The following is a 14,974-nucleotide window of genomic DNA, read 5'->3' on the forward strand; positions in this document are numbered from 1 at the left end:
TTTGTATCTCCTGCCATGAAAATCCTTTCGAGGCATTCATTTTGGAGAAGAAGCAGGAAGTGGTGTTTTTTCCAGACGCCCACACTGGCGGGTTCGAGTGTTTTTCCAGTTTTAACGGCAGGAAAGTAGCTGTTTTTTCCTGCGTGTTAGCCAAGATGCCGTCTCGTTGTAGTGCTGGACATTGCTCAAACACTCGGAAGGATGGATTCAGTCTTCACACGTTTACAAAAGAACCGGTTCATCGTGAAAAATGGATTGCACAGTTCAAAGGATGACAGCTTCGTGGGTTCCAATTGACATGTAGATGTGAATAGATCTATTAAAAAAAATAATAGTTAGGGGGGTCGACGTAATCCTTCTCTCAGAACGTAACAAAAGACCCGCATCATAATAACTTAATAAAATACGTAAGTCGCGGGCATGGTGTTGTCACTTGCCGGTGTTGTTGTTGCCAGGGGGAGCTCCTTTTTTCCTCCCGCACGTGACGGTGGCATTGGCGTTGTTTATCACTGCCGCGGAGGTGGATCAGACGAGGAGGGGGTTTGGCCACGTGCAGGAGGAGAAAGGAGCCCCCCACCCACCGGCCACCCGTGTTTCGCGCGGCATGGGTCTTCCTGAGTACACTATATACTATTGGGGAGTCTGTTGTTGTTTGTTGTTAGAAGTGATCCGCATATCATCTAAATATGGCTCAAAACGATCGGGTAATATTGCCGCGGTCACTTCACTCGATTGTGAGATGTTCTCTTCTTCAAAAAGAGCTTCTGTGTCAAAAGGGGCGTCAGAAAAATCTGAAAATCTCAGTTGTTCCTCTCTTACAGCAGGTGGCACAATGGCGAATATCTCAGTGTGACATCTGCAAATGACATTGCAGGCAATATTGGTCTCTGGGATGTTGAGAGAGACTTCCACAATTTTGCGCATGAATGACACGCTCTCCACTCATTTATTTTTTAGTATAGACATTGAAGTGAGTAATATTACATGTAATTTTTATAACAATATCAATTTTACAATGCATATAGGGATGTTGGTAGACCTTTAAGCTCGTGTAAAAAAATGGTTTGGTAACGGTAAAATGCAAACTCGATTATGACAATCTAGAATCTGGGTACAGATTTGCACTAATGTGACATAAGTTGACAAACATGATTTGGTTTCGCGGGTCACATAAAATGATGTGGCAGCCTGCATCTGGCCCCTCGGCCTGAGTTTGACACATATGCTGGAAGGAGTTATTTAGTGACAGCATTTCAACTCCACCTCCCATGACAGCTGGACTACATAGATCTTTTTTATATGAATATCGTTAGAAAACAGCAACAATTGCATTGATTATAACACAATACTTTCAAAAACAGGTGCCGTCAAAATCCATTGCAGGATGCGCGGATTGTGACGTCAACCAAGATAAACTACAACACCAAAGATGCACCTCTCGAAATCGACACTCGTGATTGGCTGCCGCATTTAAACTCCACCTCCCACGATGCCCTTGTGCGGAAAGGGTAAAATCTCGATTGAAAAGTGCAACCTCGCCGGATTTTCCGCGTTGTTTCGTTCGAAATAAGGCGCCCACTAAGCGGGAAGCGTTTCTGCTTCTGGGCCGCTCAGACACTTGTGCTGCAGCTACTGAACCTTCCGGAGAGGAAAATCGGGGACTCTTTTTCTTTTCGCCATGGCTTCACTGTTTTCTGTCGGTCAGCGGGGCTAAGCTAACTCGTTGCTAGCCACCCAGGTCGCCTCCTACACTTCGAATTCCATCCTTTCGGAACCGGTATTAAATATGGCAAAAGTGCGGTGAGAACTCTTTTCGAGAATCCCCGGAGAGCACCATGACTCTTGCGCCGAAGGAGCTGTCCAACCTGCTGGGCATCATATCGGAGGAGGCTTGCAGCAACACGTTCGAGACTCTATCCACGCACTTCCACCACTTCTTCAGCAAGGCGGAACACTTCCGCGCCGGCTCGGTGCTCGTCATGCTCCTGCAGCAGCCCGACTTGTTGCCCAGCTCGCCGCAGCGGCTCACCGCGCTCTACCTGCTCTGGGAGATGTACCGCACCGAGCCGCTGGCCGCCAATCCGTTCGCCGCCGTCTTCGCGCATCTGCTCAACCCGGAGCCGGAGAAGCTTCTCTCAGGTCCGTTTGGCACAAAGCACCACAAATGCACGCCTCTTTCGGCCCTCATTCAATGGACGCGCGTGACGTCGATGACTTGTTTGGTTTTTCATCAAACGCTGTCAACGATGATCACAAATGTGGCTAACAAACGGTAGCATGAAAAATAGAATCCGTTGAAGCTATGAATAGCCTGCAGTGTCCACTCAAATGTTTTTAAAATGATAAAATACAACCTCGTTAAATTCATTTTAAAAGATAGTATGAGCACATGTTTGTCTTTAATTAAAAACAATGTATCGGACAAACCCTTTCGTTAGTAAAAATCTTTAAGCGTCAAGTGTTGCCACAATTCTTTAAAAATGCTAATCTATTTTTGTCAAAAATACACATTTATTTCGTCATTTAAATGTAAATTTAACAGAAAATACAAGTTTGTGCAAAACGAAACTGAATTTATTTGCATTTTATTTTACATAGTGAGAAATCATTTCATTTAGGAAACTTTTTAGTTAGCAGTTTAAAACTTTTTTTTTGAATGCATTAAAACTCAACATCTGAGAGTAGGGGTTTTTTTTTTGGTGTTTGTGTTGGGGGGGTATTTTCAGCTCCATCTAACACTATTAATTCAATTTTCCCAATTATTTGGGAACTTGGTTTGATGAGACAAATTTACCCAATTAGATACTGGACAAACTTGAGGCATTACCTGGTATGTGGCGTTCATTCCTTGTATTTCACTACGTAATTGTAGAAATGGATTACGAGGAAAATTATTTCCCAGAATTCCCACAATGGTTTAGTTAAAACGGTTGGCGCAGCCATCTCATGTGGAATCACTTTCATTATTTTATCTTTTGAACGGAGGAAGAAACACGCTGCTCACTTCAGTTACCTTGGAACCGGAAAGAGGAAGAACTTTATTGACACACACATTTACACCAAACAGTGCAGTGACGTATAAGATCACCTGTCAAGAAAAACACTATGACCACACTGTGATAACATGGAATTTAGTTAGCTTTGTAATATAACAATACAAAGTTTATTGCATTTTACGAAAGCAGAGCTAATTTATATCGCGTATTTCATACACAAGGTAACTCATTGTGCTTTACATGATTAAAAGCATCAGAATACAAATAAATAAAAGATTAAAAACAGAGGGGAAAAACAATAAAAAATAAAGATTAAAATTACGACCCTTTTTTTTTTTTTTTAAAGCATACAGTTCGAGAAATCTTGAAAAGTGGAAGTACTCTAAAATGTATGAGAAAAAACGAGTTTCTAACATGGATTTAAAAAATTCACCCTTGGGGCTGACCTCACCTCTGTTGGCAACTTATTCCATTTGTGTGGAGAATAATAGCTAAATGCTCCTTGACCATGTTTTCTATGGACTCTGCGCTCCACTATTTGTTCTGAGTCTGTCAATCTCAGAGCTCTACTGGGTTTGCATTCTGTAAGCATTTCTATCATATATTCAGGACCTAAATCATTTAGTGATTTATAGCCCATTAGCAGAATTGAAAAATCTATTCTAAAGATGACTGGAAGCCGGTGTAAAGCCTTTAGATTTGGATTTATATGCTCTCACCGCTTTGTTTAGGTCAGAACGCGAGCTCTTTTTTTTTTTTTTTTTTTTTTTTTGAGGGGGCGGTTAGGTTAGGGTTAGGGTTTGGTTTGCTTGACACATACAAGCCTTCCCTCTAGATATGTTCTTCAGATGGTAGAGGGCAGTGTTTGTGATTGATTTGATATGATTGTTGAAAGTCACGTTTGAATCAATCACAATACTAAGGTTACGGACCCAGTCTTTGGTTTTTAAAGATTGTGAGTACAGATATTTACTAACAGCAATTCTCTTTATTTCCCAAAATAATTGTCTGGGGTTTTTTTGTTTTTCTTTTTTTTGTGGTTAAGTTGAAGAAAATTTTTGTTCATCCAGTTATTTAATTGCTTCAGACAGTGATTCGCTTGGTGTGAACAGGTTGGATAGGATTAGAAATTAGCTCATTAGAGGGACAACCAAAGTTGGATGTTTTGGAGACAAGGTTAGAGAGAGCAGACTACGATGTTTTGGACATGTTCAGAGGCGGGAGAGGGAGTATATTGGTAGAAGGATGCCAGGAAAAAAAAAGCGAGAGGAAGACCAAAGAAAAGGTTGATGGATGTTGTGAGGGAGGACATGAGGATATTGGGTGCTAGAGAGGAGGATGCATGAGATAGGCTTAGATGGAAAAAGATGACATGCTGTGGCGACCCCTAATGGGACAAGCCAAAAGGAAAAGAAGAAGACAGTGACACAGCACCTCGATTGAGCTGTAGTCATCTTGAGGTACTGCTAAATATAACTGTGTGTCATCTGTATAGATATCCATCCATCCATTTTCTTCACTGCTTATCCTCACAATGGTCACAGGGAGTGCTGGAGTCTATCCCAGCTGTCAACAGGCAGGAGGCGGGGTACACCCTGAACTGGTCGCCAGCCAATCGCAGGGCACATTGAGACAAATATCTACACTCACAATCACACCTAGGGGCAATTTAGAGTGTCCAATTAATGTTGCATGTTTTTGGAATGTGGGAGGAAACAGGAGTGCCTGGAGGAAACCCACGCAGGCATGGGGAGAACATGCAAACTCCACACAGGCGGGTCTGGGATTGAGTCCGAGACTTGAGTACTGTGAGGCCAACGCTTTACCAGCAGATCCACTGTGCCACCCCTGTATAGATATGATAGTCAAAATGAAAGTTTTGAAAAAATTGACCCAAGTGTAGCATATACAGGGTGAACAGGATGGGCCCAAGAACTGAGCCTTGAGGGACCCCATAGATCAAGGGGTTAGGAACCACTTGGGCTGAGAGAGCCATAAACGGCAAATATTTTAAAATGTAATTCCAAAAGAGCCATCCAATATTTTTAAAACTAAATACAGGTATTTTCATGCATTTTATGTATGACCAACACTTTAAAAGTACAATAAGTCTCGAAATTGATTTAAATAATATTATACTGTTGCTAACCAATGATGACAAATGTACTTCTTAATATTAATGCGACTTCTTTGCGGATGGCTTTGTCGTCTGTTTCATACGTCATTAAATTAAACTTCATGCAGCCTTTGATACTTCCATCCATTATTCGTGAACATAGGTTGGTCTTAATGGATTTTTAAATGTGTGAGAGACTTTTCATATGCATAGGTATAGCCAAACATTGTCAGTACAGCAATACTCACATGACGCAGTATGTGGTTTGTGACAGGAAGTGCGTTCCAAGTTTTCACAATCAGCTGGTCTGCAGGTTGAATTTTTTTAATTTCTCCCCACTTATGTGCGCTCGCCAACAATTCTTACTGGCAGAGTATTTAAATATATTAAAAAAAAAAAAACAATTCCGGTGTTTGACGGTGCATAAGCACGCTGTCATTATAAACTACATTGATGTGCTGTGTAAGGACGGTAACATTTGTAATTATGAGTGCCCCTTTAGGAGCGGAGGGGCGGTAGAAGGTAAACTAGGAAGAAGAGTGTGTGGCCATGCAGCATGTGGTTCTTCAAGAAACTTTAAGTGTTGCTTTTCTATATACCACAGGGCAACCCACATGCACAGCTTTGAAAATGTACTGCAGTTCTTCTCCAAGTCGGAGGTCTCTCTCCTGTTGGTATTGGCTAACACACCATTATGTCAATGTTCACAAGTTTGTGCATTGTTGACACCCTCAATGATCCTTGTGATGCTTGCAGCAAATGAGTGATGCTTGTTCTTCTCTCATCCTGAGCATGCTTTAAGATTATTTTTTTTGACATCCTATTTGGAGTTTACTGTAAAACTAAATGCAGAATAAAAAATAGTTTCACACATTGCATATATTAAAATTCAAGACCTTAGAAATCCCTCGTTTATAAAAGTTGATACAATTTTAGTCAGTTATAGTACTGTGCCACGAGACGTGGAACAAGGATAAAAATAAACTAGATTTTCGGTCCACACGTGAGGGCATTGCGGAATTAAACATCTTTTGCAGATTCGATCAATGACCTCATTGATTGTATCCGCGGATTATGTCATGAAAGCCGATCGGCATAAAATGCTTATAATCGGTCGATACTGATCTCACCCATTAAATTGGTATAAAATCGAGATGAGCCCCACCCCAACTGCTTGATTTGAAAACAGAAATGTTCTCGTCTTGGGTAAATTTGGATTAATATAGAATATTGAAAGTGATTTTTTTTTTTTTTTTTTTTTTTAATGGGGAGCAAGTATATTGGACAACATAGTACCCAGCTGAGCAATTGTTTTTAGCTATGGGTGTATTTGTTATTTATTTTCTATTGTTTGTTATTGGATATATTACTAATTTATTTTCTGGTTGTACTTTTCAGCTGTATTTAAAGTTGACTTTTGGCAATTCGATATAAACTTTTAAAAATCATTGAGTAATTGTGTTTATTAATCATGATTTCATATCAATTACAATAATTGTGACAAAGAGAGCGTGCTGTACGTGTGTGCGGGTCCACTCCAGGCTTCCTGCCGCCCATCACTCAGCCCGAGAAGTTCTTCCTGTCGCAGCTAATGTTGGCGCCGCCACGAGATTTGTTCAAGAAGACGCCCCGCCAGGTGTCCTGCATGGATGTCAGCAGCATGCCGCAGTCCATCGACATCAGTGGCCTGCAGCTCGCCCTAGCCGGTACGACGTCGCTGTCGCCTAACTTAAGAAATGGTTTGAGACCAAAATAAATGATTTGAAAACTTTTGCTACCATGAATTTGACCAATCTGTACAAATCCGTCCATCCATTATCAGTTTGAAAAAATCTTGTGAACTGACATGTTGCGGTTGGTTGCACAATTGGGCACACCCCGTGGTAACTGAATGATTTGCCGTGCCAATCACATTCAAACTCATGATGACAAATGAACCCCAAATAAAGTTAGGATGTTCTTGTAGGGTTTTCAAGACATTGGGAAGTGTGGGCTGACCACAGGTGGGAAGTAAAGTAGTGATAAGTAGAATTTACTCTATTACAATTAAGCATTTTATTGGATCATTTGTAATTGTCAGAGTAGTTTTTATTCAACATAAAGTACTCCCCCGCCCCCCGTTTGTTGTATTGATGATCATTATGGCTGCAGCTCATTATTTTGATAACGTGATTAATATGTTGATTTTTATTTTATTTATTTTTTTCAGATGAATTGATGACTTGGATGGAAAAAAAATTCCTCAGTTTACTCAAACAAATTGAAATTTGAAATAGAAATTGTAGAAACATAAATTGATTATGATTGAGTTAGTGGTTTGGTCTGTAAAAGCTGTCTGAAAATCAGTCAAAATGTTGATCATTATTTTCAAAAGTAAAAGCTGATCTTTGCAAAAAAAAAAAAAAAACATTTTTTTTGACAAAACAAAAAGAAGGGCTTCAGAAATCAGTTGAACAATTTTAAGTTTGACAAGATCTCTTAAATGATGAATTGGCTATCAAAATAATTTCAGATTAATGTGATTATTGATTGGGGTTGCTTAATTTTTGCCCCTCATATTATAATAACACTGTGAATAATAATAATACAAGCAGTATGTATTTGTGGTTTGCCGGTGAAGAGCGTCAGTCCGAGTTGCCGACGCAGAGCAAGGCCAGCTTCCCCAGCGTCCTCAACGACCCCGACCCAGACTCTTCCAACTCGGGATTCGACAGCTCCGTGGCTAATCAGATCGTCGAGTCGCTGGCCACAGGACCGCGCCCGCCGCTGGAGAGTGCGTATACGTGTACTCAGAGAGATCACTATTTCTGGGATGTACATGTTATAATGTAGAATTGTTTGGCTCCTTTTCATAGTGTAACAGTCAAGACTTGTTGGGAGGGGGGAAAAAACTTTATGCTGCCGTAGTTTCAGATGAGTAAATGTCTCCCATGGCTCTGGTGTTTTGCAACAACATAATGAGGCTCTCGCCAGTGGCATTAATGTTAGTGCTTCAGTAAAGAAACCAAAAAAAAAGTTTGTAAAAGGAGCAAAAAAGAACTCTGAAGCCACAAAGGTACGTTTTTTCAAGCCAAGTTAAGTCGAAGGAGTAAAAAAAAAAAAAAAACCTATTCAGAAAAGTTTGCGAATCATGAAACTTCATTTGGCACATTTAACATGAAAGACGTTTTTGAATTTTTATTTCTTTTTTCTTAGAAACAATTGACCTTTTGTTGGCTAACAACTGCCAGAACAGCAGAAAAATGAATTGATTTTCAAAAAGAAAATCAGGGGGCCGTGGCTTTGTTATTGATCACATTATGAAAATGACCCACACGTAGGCAACAGTTCACATGTTTTTGGGAGTTCAAGTTCAGGATTTAAACAGATTTGAATTTTGTTTTAGACATGGTTTTTTAGTCAGGGTTAGGATTTTAAGAATGGGTAAGAGTTTCAAAATTAGGGTTGCATACCTGGGTTAGAGTTTGAAATGCATATGAGGGTGTTAAATGGGGGTTGTGTTTCAGGCGCTCACTGTCATGCGTGTTTGTTTGCACGGCCGGCGACGCTCAGGCCACTTCCGTCCCGAGTTGATCCGTCCTCCACCCCCGCTGCATGTGTGCGACGACGAGCTGGCGTGGCTCACTCCCACCGAGCCGGACCACCGCGTGCACTGGGACCGCTCCATGTGTGTCAAGAACAGCACAGGCCTAGAGGTCAAGCGAGTCATGGCCAAGGCCTTCAAGAGCCCGCTGTCCGCGCAGCAGCAGTCGCAGGTAAAGAGATGCACAAACAAATTGGGAAGCTTTTAGCCAGCTGAGGCGGAGATCACCAGCATATTGCGTGTCGAAGTGGAACTATGGTGTCTCGTACAAATGCAGAAGCTGGTAATAACACTCAAAACCACATCTCATGGAATTGAGACTATGTGTGCAGCTATCAATTCATCTTAGAATAAATTCTCCCAAATATTTCATTGAATAATGGGGTAAACAAATTATTTTGCATACCTTTGAGAGGTAACACTGAGGGAGGGGCGGTATTTATTACGATTTTTGTGCCGAATACAAACATCTCATCGGTTTTGCTCATCCTGGTCAACTTTTAAACGGTGATCATTTTTGTTTATTGGTACAGTGGGACTGTACGATATTTTGTGTGCAGATGGTCATCACAATCTACGTGTCCGCAATAGTCTCATCGCAGAATCTGCTGGGATGTTTACTGTTACATAGTCAATCAACTGTAATATTGGAAATTGTCAGCAAAGTGACTTGTGTGGACATGCTAATAAGAACATTCAATTCACAGGTACAGTAATTACGTTTATCAGTGTACTATTCATTTTACATTTGATTAATAAACTGTTAACAACATGGCATAAACAGGTGACCTGAAGCAAAACTGATGCCATTTTCACGTTCAGCGATGCAAAATTGTTCTAAATCAGTTTTTAAAAAAAAAAAAACAGACCTAGTTTGAACAGTCTGCTTTCATGGAGGATGACTGATATCGGGGAGTATTTACTGTTGAGAGGCTGAAAGTCAACAATTTCAAGTTAAACAATGCCTTGCTAAACTAAGGTTAGGGTTAGAGTCTTGAAGAGATGTTCCTACAGTTCATCCATCTGTGTGTCCATTTTCTGAGCTGCTTATCCTCACAAGGGTCGCAGGAGTGCTGTAGCCTATCCCAGGTATCAACGGGCAGCGGGCGGGGTACACCCTGAACTGATTGCCATCCCATTGCTGGGCAAATAGAGACAAACAAATGCACTCACAATCTCACCTAGGGGTAATTTAGAGTCTCCAATCAATATATGTTTTTGGGATGTGGGAGGAAACAAGAGTGCCCGGAGAAAACCCCACACAGCCACATGGAGAATATGCAAACTCCACATAGACGGAGGGCGGGATTCGAACCCGTCCTCAGAACCATGAAGCCAACGATCTAAACAGCTGCCCCACCGTGCCGCCGCTACGACAGTTCAGTTGTAGTTAACGTTAAGCTATCTTAATTTTTGCCGGGGTGGTGGTACATTTGGCGCTCTGTTTTTGGGGTGATGAGTATGAGAACGACTTCTCCAAACAATTAATCAATAATCATATGATCAAAGCAAGTGCTGATTGTTTTAACAATGAAAATGTTACCTTTGTTGCACGCTGTAAGACTGAACATTTCAACATCATTTTGCTAATGGAATTTGCTGACTTTGTGGCTAATACTATGCAGTTTTGTTTGTGCATAATACTGCAAATTTGTAGCTTCCAAAGTTTTTCATAATGAATCAAATTGCCTTAAGATCTGATAGTTTTCTAGGTTTTCTAAGGAAATTCCCAAAGCTAAATAGATTTGAAACTAAATAAAATTGCCATTTTTCGTAGTGAAATTGATATGCAGTAAATTACATCATATCAAAATCTCTTTGATAGTGGATTAAAAGTGTTCATTGTAGACCAGGATGATAATGACAGTAGAGCCCCCACCACGTGCCCCCTCCCCTCTCCCCCAGTTGCTGACCGAGCTGGAGAAGGATCCGAAGCTGGTGTACCACATCGGGCTGAGCCCCGCTAAGCTTCCTGACCTAGTGGAGAACAACCCGCTGGTAGCCATAGAGATGCTGCTCAAGCTCATGCAGAGCAGTCAGATCACAGAGTACTTCTCGGTACTCGTCAACATGGACATGTCGCTCCACTCCATGGAGGTCGTTAACAGGTACTACCGACGCCATATTATTTGTTTGTGGTAAGGCGGATATGGCCTAAAAATGGAATATCACACCCAAAAGTCAACCCCCCCCCCCCACACACACACACACACACACACACACACACAAACACACACACCGCTTGCTAATAGAAAAAGCACATGACATTTTTTTTCCCCTTGTGGACTTTTGATGTTTGGATTTCTCCTGAAATTGAATATGCTTTGAAATATTTTTCTCCAAAAGTATTTTGCAGTAACTTACAGAGAAGTAATAGAAATAAGTACTTGAAAAGAAGTGTTGGGAAGATTACTTTAAATGTAGTATTCCTTGCTTATTACTTGGTAATAGTTGTTACTTAGTAATTACTTATAGATTACTTTAGTAGTATTACCCTGTTGAAAATGTAATAGGAGTAAGTAGTAATTTAATAGTCACTAGTTCAGTTATTTTCTCAAAGTAATGTAAATAATGACACTTAATTAGCTTTTGGTTATTATTTAACGTATAATGAACACATCAACATGACTCTTGGATTGATTCTTCAAAAAAAAAAGGGTGGGGGTTCAAACCATAGATCATTGTTTTGGTAAGTGAAATTGTATCGAAATTCCCATCTGAGATTGACTTTCGTCGCCGTAGTGTGTTGTACTGTCACGTCATCATCGCGTGTGTGTGTGTCAGGTTGACCACAGCTGTGGACTTGCCTCCAGAGTTCATCCACCTTTACATCTCCAACTGCATCTCCACCTGTGAGCAGATCAAAGACAAATATATGCAGGTATGGCACAGCCTGTACACCTGGAAAAATTCCCAACAGAAAACCCTCCAAATGGATATCAAGTAGCATGTAAGCATTATTAACTGTCATACTGCTGTTAAAAACAAAAAAAATGTTCCTGGGATTGAGGTAGAAATGTCACTCAAAAAAATCTTTATCAGTCCCACAATGAGGAAATTTTAAAAAATAGCAGGAACTACAAGCACTAATATTCCCTGAAACTTTACGTAAAAATGTGACTTTAGGGCTACAAATTACAATAACTCAAATTTCCAGCAACTTTACATAGAGCTACATTGGACTTGAGTTGTGAAAATGACAAGTACCAAGAACTAGATGTTCTTGGAACATTCGGTGGAAGTACAGTTTTTGTTCGAAGAACTAAATGAACCTGGAACTTTCGGTAAAAATGTGTCTGCGCTCCTGTCTCAATGGTAGACACATCACCGAGACCAAAATATTGCTTGTCGGATTTTTAACACATAAGCGTCATAAAGAAGTTGACGCTAACACTTTTGGGACTCCTTTGTTGAAATACTTAAAGGCCGAAGCAAGTTTGCCACGGTTTTGTTGCCAAACGTTGTTAAATGGTACCAAAAAAAATTGCTGTGGAACAATTTTTGTCACTCTTCCGTTGAGGTACGAAAGAAAAAAACCTGACATGACTGTTTTTGTTGTCATCCAGAACCGTCTGGTGCGTCTGGTGTGCGTGTTCCTTCAGTCTCTGATCCGTAACAAAATCATCAACGTTCAGGACCTCTTCATCGAGGTCCAGGCCTTCTGCATCGAGTTCAGTCGCATACGCGAGGCGGCCGGACTCTTTCGCCTTCTCAAAAGTCTGGACACAGGGGATGGACCCCCTGATGCCAAGACTGCTAAATAACTACAAATAGTGTAAATAGCTTCACTCCTGTCAACACATGAAAATAAACATTTTTTTTGAGGGGATGTGTGAAATTGTGGTACATTGGATTCATACTTGTACGCCAGAGCTAGGAACTTTTCAGAGGACCAGTATGTGTTCAGACCACAGGAAATAAAGTTGGCACACAGTTTGGGCATCCCAAGGAAAATCATTGAATCCATTTGTTCCTTACTAAGGTTTTGAAGCTTGGTGGTACCCTGGAACTGTAGTCATTTGTATTGGGCCGATGAACATATATGGGCTTTTTTTTGGCCATCCCATAACATTGAACTTGTGCCACTGCGTGAATTCCTTGGTGGATTTGAAATGGTGGTTGGGGTCATTGTCCTGCTAAAAAATCCAACTCTGGCGTGGCTTCAACTTTATGACTGACTCTTGAACTTTCTTCGGAAGGAAATTATTGATACTGAGAGGAATTCATGTAGCCATTTACTTTAATGAGGTTTCCAGTATGTGCTACCCATGATGAACCATGCATTAAATTCATGTACTGGTTTTTTGTTTTCCCCCCGCCCAATGGATACCATCACTTGTTCTGACAAAATAACATTATTTTCATCTAACCACTATTTTTTTTTTTTTCCACCCATAATGCTTGGCTTGTCCAGATGTGCACTTGCATATCTTATGCGCGACTCTTTGACCAACACTCAGGAAAGACTTTTTGCGCATCCGCCTTTCAGCTTTTCCAGGCACAAATTGCGCTGGACTGTGAAGTGATGAACATCACCAGCAGCCAGAAGGTCTTGTACTTCTTTGGATGTGCTCTGTGACCATTCCAACCATCCTTCATGTGTGGCTTTACTGTATATATTTGATCAGCCCACCACATCTCTCCTTCATAAGAACCGTTCTGGCAGCCTTCCATTTCTTAGAGTCCAAAAATTCCAAATAACTTCTTGTACCTTTGTCCAAATTCATAATAGTTTTCAGGTCAGTAGAGAGCTACTCTCAATGAAAGAACCATGAACCAGCACACTCAGCAAACTACTTGTGTTAAGTAGGCTTTTTCTCGATTTGTTCCGTATGCATAACTGCTGATCTAACGAGCTAATCAGAGCAAATTTCTCCTGCAACCTGTCAGATATAAAACCCTGCAAGTCTTGAATGTGAATAAAAACATGCCAAAACTGTTGCACTTCCAATTTTTCACATTTATACTAAAACTAACCTGTAATGCTGCTCCAAAAAAATCTCAGTCTGGAAAAGACTCAAATGTATCCATCTTTCTTATAAATGTACCCCAAATGATCATGAAGGCTCAGCGGGGTGCCCAAGCTTTTGCTTATCGTGTAGTTCCAAGGAATTACTGTATATCACCGGTGGGGGTGAGGCACTGAACATACAGTGCCTTGTGAAAGTATTCAGCGCCCTTGAACGTTTCAACCTTTTGCCACATGTCAGCCCTCAAACATAAAGATATAAAAAAAAAAATTGTCAAGAATCAACAAAAAGTGGGACAAGTCGTGAAGTGGAATGAAATTTATTGAATATTTTAAACTTTAACTAATAAAAACCTGAAAAGTGGTGTGTGCTGTATTATTTGGCCCCTTTACTTTCAGAGCTGGAAACTCACTCCAGAAGTTCAGTGAGGATCTCTGAATGATCCAACGTTGACTGATGATGATAATTAGAATCCACATGTGTGTAATCAAGTGTAGTATAATACTCGAGTATAAATGCACCTGCTCTGTGACAGTCTCAGGGTTCTGTTTAAAGTGCAGAGAGCATCATGAAGACCAAGGAACACACCAGGCAGGTCTGAGATACTGTTGTGGAGAAGTTTAGAGCCGGATTTGGATACGAAAAGATTTACGAAAATTTAAACATCTCAAGGAGCACTGTGCAATCAATCATATTGAAAAGACCTGGCCGTCCCTCTAAACTTTCACCTTGAACAAGGAGATACAGCCATGAAACGCACGATCACTCTGGATCAACTGCAGAGATCTACAGCTGAGGTGGGAGAGTATGTCTATAGGACAACAATCAGTCGTACACTGCACAAATCTGGCCTTTATGGAAGAGTGGCAAGAAGAAAGCCATTTCTCAAAGATATCCATAAAAGGTTTTGTTTAAAGTTTGCCACTAGCCACCTGGGAGACACACCAAACATGAAGAAGGTGCTCTCTTCAGATGAAACCAAAATTGAACTTTTTGGTCACAATGCAAAACGATATGTTGTGGCGTAAAAGCGACACAGCTTATCACCCTGAACACACCATCCCCACTGTCACACATGGTGGTGGCAGCCTCATGGTTTGGGCCTGCTTTTCTTCAGCAGGGACAGGGAAGATGGTTAAAATTTATGGGAAGATAAATGGAGCCAAATACTGGACCATTCTGAAAAAAAAAAAAAAACTGTTGGAGTCTGCAAAAGACCTGAGACTGGGACAGAGATTTATCTTCCAGCAGGACAATGATCCAAAACTTAAAGCCAAATCTAAAATGTAATGTTTCATAAATAAACATA

The 14,974-nt window shown here is 40.7% G+C and overlaps 1 protein-coding gene across 2 annotated transcripts; it reads left to right on the plus strand.

The window, feature by feature from the left end:
• Window positions 1-1,453: 1,453 nt before the first annotated feature.
• cnot11 (CCR4-NOT transcription complex, subunit 11) lies at window positions 1,454-12,861 on the plus strand. 2 transcript variants are annotated; one of them, XM_061842395.1, is made up of 8 exons: window positions 1,454-2,139; window positions 6,654-6,818; window positions 7,733-7,885; window positions 8,665-8,867; window positions 9,229-9,402; window positions 10,601-10,803; window positions 11,480-11,576; window positions 12,262-12,861. In XM_061842395.1, exons 1-8 carry the CDS (start codon window positions 1,836-1,838, stop codon window positions 12,457-12,459), a joined length of 1,497 nt encoding a protein of 498 aa, XP_061698379.1. In that variant the 5' UTR covers window positions 1,454-1,835; the 3' UTR covers window positions 12,460-12,861. The 2 variants fall into 2 exon arrangements, with proteins under 2 accessions (XP_061698379.1, XP_061698380.1); XM_061842396.1 differs by lacking the exon at window positions 9,229-9,402 and having other exon boundaries at window positions 1,463-2,139.
• Window positions 12,862-14,974: the final 2,113 nt, after the last annotated feature.

Source organism: Syngnathoides biaculeatus, chromosome 14, assembly GCF_019802595.1.
Source record: "Syngnathoides biaculeatus isolate LvHL_M chromosome 14, ASM1980259v1, whole genome shotgun sequence".
In the NCBI taxonomy this organism is placed as follows: Eukaryota; Metazoa; Chordata; class Actinopteri; order Syngnathiformes; family Syngnathidae; genus Syngnathoides; species Syngnathoides biaculeatus.

Excerpts from the sequence above, each read along its gene's own strand:
- cnot11 (XM_061842395.1), top strand. The coding sequence starts at position 1,836 with ATGACTCTTGCGCCGAAGGAGCTGTCCAACCTGCTGGGCATCATATCG. Across the intron at positions 2,140-6,653 it reads GCCGGAGAAGCTTCTCTCAG|GCTTCCTGCCGCCCATCACT; the intron begins GTCCGTTTGGCA and ends GGTCCACTCCAG. Across the intron at positions 7,886-8,664 it reads ACCGCGCCCGCCGCTGGAGA|GCCACTTCCGTCCCGAGTTG; the intron begins GTGCGTATACGT and ends GGCGACGCTCAG.